General features: G+C 36.3%; 1 protein-coding gene across 1 annotated transcript in view; it reads left to right on the top strand.

The window, feature by feature from the left end:
* Positions 1–1,408: 1,408 nt before the first annotated feature.
* Positions 1,409–9,398, top strand: part of LOC107571235 (programmed cell death protein 5-like) — a 10,953-nt gene continuing 2,963 nt past the window's right edge. The window contains exons 1-3 of the mRNA XM_016257548.1: positions 1,409–1,612; positions 3,085–3,128; positions 3,485–3,546. Of these exons, the coding sequence (XP_016113034.1) occupies positions 1,547–1,612; positions 3,085–3,128; positions 3,485–3,546 (172 nt within the window). The 5' untranslated portion in view covers positions 1,409–1,546. The remainder of the gene's footprint in view (positions 1,613–3,084; positions 3,129–3,484; positions 3,547–9,398) is intronic.

Genomic DNA, 9,398 nt, shown 5'->3' with positions numbered 1-9,398 from the left:
GGAAGCTGTCCTTAGTAAAATGTGCAGCACACAATAGCAAATTGGGGTTATAATGCTCAGGAACAGAGTTAAAAAATAAATTGCAACCAGTTTCCTGACATCATCCGCTTTCGGAAGCCCAAACAAAGACGTTTGGGCACGGAGGTGAAAAAAACATGGCAGCGCAGCGTCGCGCCACGTCTTTAAAATTCAAATACATTATTTTCTATGAGTGTAGGCACACCGGCGGCGCCCAGCTACGTGATGTTGTTGTACCTGATTCAGATCATCGTTAGAAGTGAGCTCCGTGCATGAACTGTGTTCCGATTGACATGGTCCCTACACAGTGTCCATTGCTCCATACTCCCTGAGCAGGGGAACCCCCCAACCATTCGAATTTCTGTAGGCGGGAATTATTTGTAATGAAATTCTAATGAGCCGCTTTGTGATATCACAAAGCCCGGAACCCAAACGCTGTAGTCCAAACGAGCTGTTTGCTGTAGTTCTTGAAAATTGATTTAAAAAAAACGAAATATCTCCCTTTGGAGTGGACTTTGAGATTTGTAACTTTCTAGATCTTTTTTATGCACAAACATACACACGATACACTGACTAAAATTAAAAAAATGAAAAAGCATAATAGCACCCCTTTAACTCAAAGATTCGTAGAAGGTGTGTGTGAGTGTGCCCATGTGCGTGCATTAGGTCTCACCCCTTTATATCTTTGTTCCGCATTTTTGGCTGATTTTATTTAGCCAAATTCTATACAAATGCTCTCTGTGGCAGTCATACCTGCGTTATAGCCCCGTCAGAATTTTGAATAGCCCCGGTTTAGCCCTCATTTGCGCTAAACCACGGCAACAGACGTATCGTCCTTCTGTAGGCTATATGCAATCCATTACATAGTCACTAAGGTTGTGATGTGGTGTTCGTTTTAATGTTTTATTTAAGTTTTAGGTATGCACAGTTCTGATTATGCATATGTATTGTGTTGTTAATGCTGAGCGCACAGGTACTGTTTGCACATATCTCACACAGTAACCTCCACGTCATGTGAGCGCAGTTTCTTGCATTATAGACTACATTTAATCCATTACATAATAATCACTAAGACTGTGTGATGTGGTGTTCGTTTTAATGTTTTATTTAAGTGTAAAGTATGCACAGTTCTGATTATGCATACAAATGTATTGTGTTGTTAATGCTAAACGCATGGGTGCTGTCCAGTTCTGAAGTCTTTCCTTTGTATGTAAAAAGTTTTTGTCGTTGTCTTATGGTCACTTGTATTAAGATTATATCTATTTTGATGAATTTGCCTATTCGTTGGCAAAATATAAATTAAAACTACACTTCTGTTGAATATGGTGTGTACCATAGCTGCTTTTATTTAAAAAAAAACGACAATTTATGGCGGGAATGCACCTTTTAAGTTGGTTTGCCAACAGCCATTCAATCCTAAAAGCAGAAGAAGATCGCTTCACTCGCTGTGTCTCTCTATGCAGAAGAAGAACACGCACACTAATCGTGTCGTATTTCTCTCTGAAAGCTTGCTCTGCCTTTAAAAATCATGGCTGATGAAGAATTGGAAGCCATTAGGCGGCAACGTATGGCAGAACTGCAGGCGAAACGTGGGGTAAGAGAAACGGAGAAAGAAACGAGCAAAATATAGTTAATAGTATCGCAATTTTTAGATGTAACGTATATTGAACTGTACATCAGGCCCTTCAGTATGAATCAAATCTATTCTCGCCATTTGCGTTTATTGTTGCCTAGACCGCCCTAAAAATCCATCTAAACGTCCTCTATAATATATTTACGTCTCGCTTTCGAGCTGCTGACTAGTGAGCCGACAACAAACCTTAGCCACCGAGTTAATTAAGTGAAATGTCATTGCAGGCTAATGTTTTGTGACTTTAATGGGCTCTAGAGCTTCATAATAATTATAAGTTCAGTAAGAAAGAGTTGTATTTATGATTTTAGTATATATTTGAAGAGTTAACAGAACTGAAGCTAGCTGAAATTTTTATTCTAAATACAATCTATAAATAAATGTAGAAGATACAATGGCTGTCTTTTTTCAAACATAATAACGAATCTTTAAGTGTGTCTATTTAAGTAAGTTACTAAATATGTACTTTCTTAAAATAGACATGGTTGTCTCTTCATTTTAATTGGGCACAAATACATTGTCATGTCTGGCTTGTTTTCAATATCATAGGGATAATATAATGTGTATTAAAACTGATCATATTAGATTTTATTTAACTTTATTAAACAGCAATTTTCTGTGCATTTTTTCTGTGCACATTCTTCCAACTACACCCCCAGGGGCAGAAGGTCCGACTTTGCGTTTTGGAGATATAGTTTAATTAATTAATGCATAATACCAGACAGTTTAATTTGCTAATGCTTTGACATATACAAAAGTTGACAACTTTTTGCCAGCATAGTCTGCTTTGTACAAAGTTTGTTGAAGATTAAATGAACTGCGTAAAAGGGGTTTGAACCCCACCCCCAATATAGCCCATGATTACTACAAAAGGAAAGGTTTTCTCTTGTGTTTTTGAAAAGTTTCACATACAGACATTTGTCAAAACAATCCCCTTCACACAGATCCACAGAAAATACTAAAAATGCTGTTATGCATGCCGGGCCAGTAGTTGGGGATGTAACTTTGTAAAGAATCTCACACATTCCTATAGACTAATGCACATGTTTTGATAGTTTCCACGAAAACCATAATGGTATTGTTTCCAAAAACTTGCCATTTTAAACCCTTTTCTGCAAAAGTTTGCATTTTCAGGCCCCCAAAACACTTGTCGTGTATATGAACTGGCAAAATGCATACCCTTTTTTTCTGTTTTAGCTGAAAATGGTGGCATGTAAATGCCCCCTCAGAGGAAAACAAATCTGAAGCTAGCCTGTACGATTCCAGAGATATGAACCGAAATGCAAATGGAATCTAGTTCTATAGTTTAGTGTCTCTACAACTTACGGTTTCTGAAGTACGGACACATTTAGGGCAGGAAAGAAGAAGACATTTGGAATTAGATGCTTGGACCCCTAAAGGGATAATGCATATGAATTTTACATATCCCCTTTTAGGAACCTTCTAGTGACCAGCAGGGGCAGCAGGAGGCCAACCAGAGGTACATCAAACAATAATAACAAACAAAAGTTTTCTGATGCATTAAATTAAAAGTTATTGGTCATTGAAAAGTATTATGTATTTCTGTTACCCAATGTTGATCATGCTCTTTAAATATTTAAAATATCTGTTTATGTAACAAAATGTAACACGTTTTATTAAAATTAAATTCAACACTAACTTACTGCTTTATGAAAGGCAACATTCATTCAAATGAAACATTTATTTAGAGGAATTCAGATCATTTGGGCCATTTTCACTCTATTACGTAATTTCACAAAATGTTTCTTTCATTGCTTAATTGTTGTCTAGACGGATTATGTCTGAACAGTTTTATTGTCATTGTACCTTTCACAGAGAGACGGAGATGAGAAACTCTATATTGGCTCAAGTCTTGGATCAGTCTGCCCGTGCCAGGTGTAAGTTCATTTACAAACCTTTGGCAAGCTATCACTAGTATTGTCATGTAAGCAGGGTTGGGACTAGAGGTCTGCATTCCCGTGGTTCTCCTTGCGGGAACCGTGGGACCCGACCAGATTTCTTACGAGTCTGGATTAAATTTCCGAATAAAACATGGTAGAGGTCGGTAACTCTGGTGTAATTTGAATGGGAGAAGGCGGTCTAACAATATCCCGTTCCCGACTTTCCTCATTGTTATTTTACAGCCTGCACTCAAATTTAGTTCTTTTGATTATAATTTTAAATGACAAATGTCATATTTATTTACTTATTTTCCTCTGTAATACTTCTCCTACTGTTGACAGCAAAATTTTAAACAAATTGTATCTTGATAAGACAAATAAAAATAAGAAATACATTTTTTGTTCAACCTACATTTTTTTTGTTTTCTCTGCGACACTTTTTTTCCTACTGTGTTGACAGCAAAATGTTAAACAAATTTTGTATCTTGACAAGACGAATAAAATAACATACAATATTTGTGCAGACCACATTTTTATTTGTTATCTCTTTTTCAGTAGTGGAAATTTAAATGTGAGATTCTGGACTGTCGGGTCAGGAAGAAAATTATTCTAAGTGGGCAGCGGATGAACAAAGAGTGAATATATAGTGGGAGCGGGAGGGTGCGGAATATAACCTAGCAGGAGTGAGACTAAAAAAACACTCTCACGCAGACCTCTAGTTGGGACGGTTACATTTAAAATGTCTTTCACTACAGATTACAAAATACATGTTTTAAAAGTAATTTGTTACAGATTTCGTTGACATTCGCCAAACATTGGACTTGATTTTCCTTTCGGTTAAACATTTGCTGATGCTCAAGAAGGCAACACAATGCATCTTAATGTTACTCATATTTCGTATTTTAAATATGTAACTATTACATGCATTCCGTTACTCCACAACCCTGCATGTATGCGTGCTTGTAGATATTGTATTCTTTATTCTTACCAGATATTTTATTCTGTGCTGTCATTCAAAACCCATAAGACTTTCGTCTTCATGAGAGCACCAGGGGCCTGATGTATAAACGTTGCGTATGCACAAAATGGGCATGGAAATGTGCGTTACTCAATTTATAAAAAATGAACTAGGCATAAATATGTGCGCACCGTACGGACACTCTAGACCATGCGTACGCACTCTTTTACTGGAGGGAGCAAAATAAGGAAGCAAACAGAATGATTTTAAAGTCTGTTTTACATTTGACATACACGTTTAGATTAAATATGACACTCTGAATAAGGAAGTTAAGCACTGAAATTATCATCCAGAAATTACAATTTTTATATGAATTTAAATGGAAATATTTGCAATGGATGTGCTGCTTTCGAACAATTTCCCTGTGGTGTGCGATTTCATGTTTTAATCACAGCGAGAATTGCTTGGCGCATGAGAATTCCGCTTTAAATTGTGTTCTAAATAGCAAAACTCATGTTCTGAGAAAATACTTTTGCACGAATAATAATGATCATTTTTGTGAACTTTGTTTGATAGCTTTGGAACATAGGCGGTAACGACAGACATAAGGATGCACTCATTGATCAAACAGTCCATTGGTCTGATGACAGTAGAACCTCTGTTCACAGGTGAATGTAACTGATTACTTTTCTAAATTTCTAATGAATGTTTATTTGCAACTGTTAATCATTTTCAAACATTTACACCATGCAGGGTTAACCTTACAGTAGTGCTCAACACTGTCAGACTTTCAAAATCCTTCATCACTTGAATTAAGATGATCAAATTTGAACACATCCAACACAAAATCAGACTTTAGTACCACCTTTTACTTTGAGATTAATCTGAAGTTCAATGCAGATTTAAAATCATAAGAAATAGTTAATAGATAAGAAATCTTTGCATAACTGCAGGAAACGCTGCATCTAACAATGGTTTGGAAAAAATAGTTATTTAAAAAATATTAATGAATAAAAGCATATACATCAACTCAAATACGGTTATCTAATAAGCATGTGTTCTATTCTGTGTACTAAACTCCTGAAACATTGGTGTCTTTTTGAAACATTGGTGTCTCTTTGTATATGATATGACGATAGTTTTCTCAAAATAAGTAAAATGCTCATGAAGTGACTCAGAACAGTTCTAGAGATTATGTTTGTGTGTTCATGTACTCCTATATACAGAGGCTGAAAACACAGCGAGCTTCAGTAGGCCTATGTGTAGTAAATGAAACCGCATGTCTGCACCATTAATTTCCACGAGGGGCAGACTGGGAAAAAAATTTCAGGCCGGGAAATCTCACACTCATACACCCACAACAAATTCTGAAACATGGACAACCCTATTTTTTTGTATGGACCTCACAGGAAAAAGGTTTAAATCCTTAGGTTGGGGACATGCAAAATAATTAAAAGTTCTCTCCTGAACTGCACCTTCACTTCCATTTTTCTTTTCAGTCTCTTTATTTTGCCCTGATATCTATCTCTCACATGACTTTAATACTCAAGATTTAACAAAACTATACTTTCTAAATTGCCTAGGCTACATGTCAAAATTAGTACAGCACTACAATATCTTTATAGAAAAATCCTAATACTGAACATGAGTCATTTTATTCCCTTACAAAAATTAACCATGCTTTTATTATAGTAAAAGTACAGTAACCATGTTTTTTTTGGCAAATGGATTACCATTTGTATTTATTTTTAATACAAATTCCATGGTTAAACTATGGTTAGTGTAGCAAAAACCATGGTTAATTTGTGGTTACCATGGTTTAACAATAGTAACCATTGTCTTTGGATTTATAGTAAAATCATTGTTCATTTTCATAAGGGTTGTGTTGTTGTCTGCCCTAGCTCCCCCTAAACCTATTATAAAATATGATTAAATATGAATTTGCTAAATTGCTACTGTAACATTACAATAGATAATAATGATGTCCTTTATACAGTATTTTGAGTGATGACTGATGAGCAATGGACTGCTGCTGCTTAACTAAGTAAACAAAGAAAAAACTACAATCGCATATTTACAGATGAAACTGACCTGCACTTGAAACCCTGAACAGTAGTTTTGCTTCTCTGCTCCACTTGTGCGCTTCCACAGTCCACTCCATTCTCTCTCTCTCGCATTGATTACTACTCTGATCCAAACCGTATGGCGGAGAGTGCGCGAGCCGAAGCATTGCCAGTCACGACTAACCGATTCATGATTTATTATAGATTTAATTATCGAATAGCGAATTCGGAAATAATCTCTTTAGTACATTCGGCAGGCAATTATACAATAATAATATTAAAATAGCGGGCCAAATCACCAAGAATTGTCCCGGTTCTCCTGATGGCCAGTCCGTGCCTGATTTCCACAGACATGCAGAACGTGCAGGATTCATATGTTGTCTTTTCGCGGCTTAATATTCACAGACACTAGTCCATATCGCGTTTTGATTCAAGTGCACTGACCTACTTTTTATTTATTCGTCCAAAATGTGGCATGTTCCGTCCGCGTTAGGCAATAGGAATTCCGTTTTTATGACTGGATTCTACGAACCAGTCTGTGTTTTCTGCATCGCATTATTCCGCATTATGTCTGAGTAATCAGTGCAATTTGGGAAATAAATCAATTAAATCTGTATGTGGATGTGTGTAAATATTCAAATGTAATCCCCTTTGTAATAGTTAACATTTTCATAAGTAACTGTAATTTAATTACACATTTTTTCTTAGTAACTGTAACTGATTACAGTTACATTTATTTTGTAATTAAATTACGTAAAGCCGTTACATGTAACTAGTTACTCCCCAACACTGATGATAACCCCTTTCGTGCTCCTCCCAATATTGTGACAAACACCATATTTAAAACATAGAATTTGAAGGAAACTGTAAGATATGCGCGTTTTATTTTCAAAATGTTTTATTGACGCGGTCAGTCAGACAGCTAGCTATTTACACTGCAAAAAAATAAGGCCCATCTCTTTCCATAAAAATATAGGCTATAAACATTCTAAAATATATGTTTACCTTTTAGGCAAATTGAATAAATTAGAATAGTGATGTCTCAAAACGCATTTATAGTCCGTATCTCATATTTTCCTAACGTAGCCTATTCCTACCCTTAACTGCGTTAAACATGTTGTCATGTGGATGAAATATGTATGGAAATGATAAGCTGATGACGTTATGCATATTAAAACTAGCGTTGTAAGCTCCATAAATGGCTATTTCGGGGAGGAGACGGGGTGGAGATTCATGTATGCACAATCTTCCGCTGACTGGGTATTACAAAGGGAATTTTGCGCAGGTTCTGGCGTACGCATGGCTTTATAAATCTGAAAACTTTTGTACATACGCAAAATCTAGCTTTTGTGCGTACGCACACATTTAGGATGAAATCTACGTAAAATTTTATACATGAGGCCCCTGGAGATTTGGTTTGGTGCTCACACTGCACATTGTGTGACCCGTTAAATATAACTATTCAAAGTAAATTGCACTTTATTTAGTTTTTTAACAAAATAATAAAACAATAAAGTATGATAATGCTATTATATTTTTAATTAAAAATTGAGTATTAAATAAAATTACAATTATTTTAGTTTATAATTAAGTTAATATTTACATTTAATTTTTTTAATTTTGATCTTTTATATGAATTTTCATAATTTTAAAACCTAGAGTGAAGCATGAATGAAGTGTATGAACGGTCTGAAATTTTTTACCCAGCACATTTATTATTTTGGTCGCACATGCACACCACTTACAGTGCTGTGAAAAAGGTTTTGCCCCCTACCTGTTTTTTGTTTTGGTTTTTTTGCATATTTGTCACACTTGAATGATTCAGATCATCAAACAAATTTTTATATTACACAAAGATAACCCGAGTAAATACAAAATGCAGTTTTGAAATAATGATTTCATTTGTTAATGGAAAAAAGCTGTCCAAACCTGCCTGGCACTACGTGAAAAAGTAATTGCCCCCTAAATCTAATAACTGGTTGTGCCACCCTTTGCAGCAACAACTGCAATCAACCATTTGCGATAACTGGCAATGAGTCTTTCACATCGCTGTGGAGGAATTTTGGCCCACTCTTCTTTGCAGAATTGTTCAATTCAGCCACATTGAAGGGTTTTCAAGCATGAATGTACAGTTTAAGGTCATGCCACAGCATCTCAAATGGATTGAAGTCCGAACTTTGACTTGGCCACTCCAAAACCTTAATTTAGTTTTTCTTGAGCCATTCAAAGATGGACTTGCTGGTGTGTTTGGGATCATTGTCCTGCTGCATAACCCAAGTGTGCTTGAGCTTGAGGTCACAAACTGACGGCCGGACATTCTCCTTCAGGATTTTCTGATAGAGTGCAGAATTCATGGTTCCGTCAATTATGGCAAGTCATCCAGGTCCTGAAGCTGCAAAGCAGCCCCAGACCATCACACTACCCCCACAATGTTTGACTGTTGGTATGATGTTCTTTTTATGAAATGCTGTGTTGGTTTTACGCCACATGTAACGGGACACACACCTTCCAAAAAGTTCAACGTTTGTCTCATCAGTCCACAGAATATTTGCCCAAAAGTCTTAGGGATAATCAAGATATGTTTTGGCAAATGTGAGAGGAGCCTTTGTGTTCTTTTTGGTCAGCAGTGGCTTTTGCCTCAGAACTCTCCCATCGATGCTGTTTTTGCCCAGTCTCATTCTTATTGTTGAATCATGAACACTGACCTTAATTGAGGCAAGTGAGGCCTGCAGTTCTTTAGATGTTGTTCTGGGTTCTTTTATGACCTCTTGGATGAGTCGTCGTTGTGCTCTTGGAGTAATTTTGGTTGGCCGGCAACTCCTGGGAAG

The sequence above is a fragment of the Sinocyclocheilus grahami genome, unplaced genomic scaffold (assembly GCF_001515645.1).
Source record: "Sinocyclocheilus grahami isolate Dianchi unplaced genomic scaffold, SAMN03320097.WGS_v1.1 scaffold1568.1, whole genome shotgun sequence".
Taxonomy (NCBI): Eukaryota; Metazoa; Chordata; class Actinopteri; order Cypriniformes; family Cyprinidae; genus Sinocyclocheilus; species Sinocyclocheilus grahami.
The sequence above is the reverse complement of the archived record's forward strand: the minus strand, read 5'-3'. Positions and strand labels throughout refer to the sequence as shown.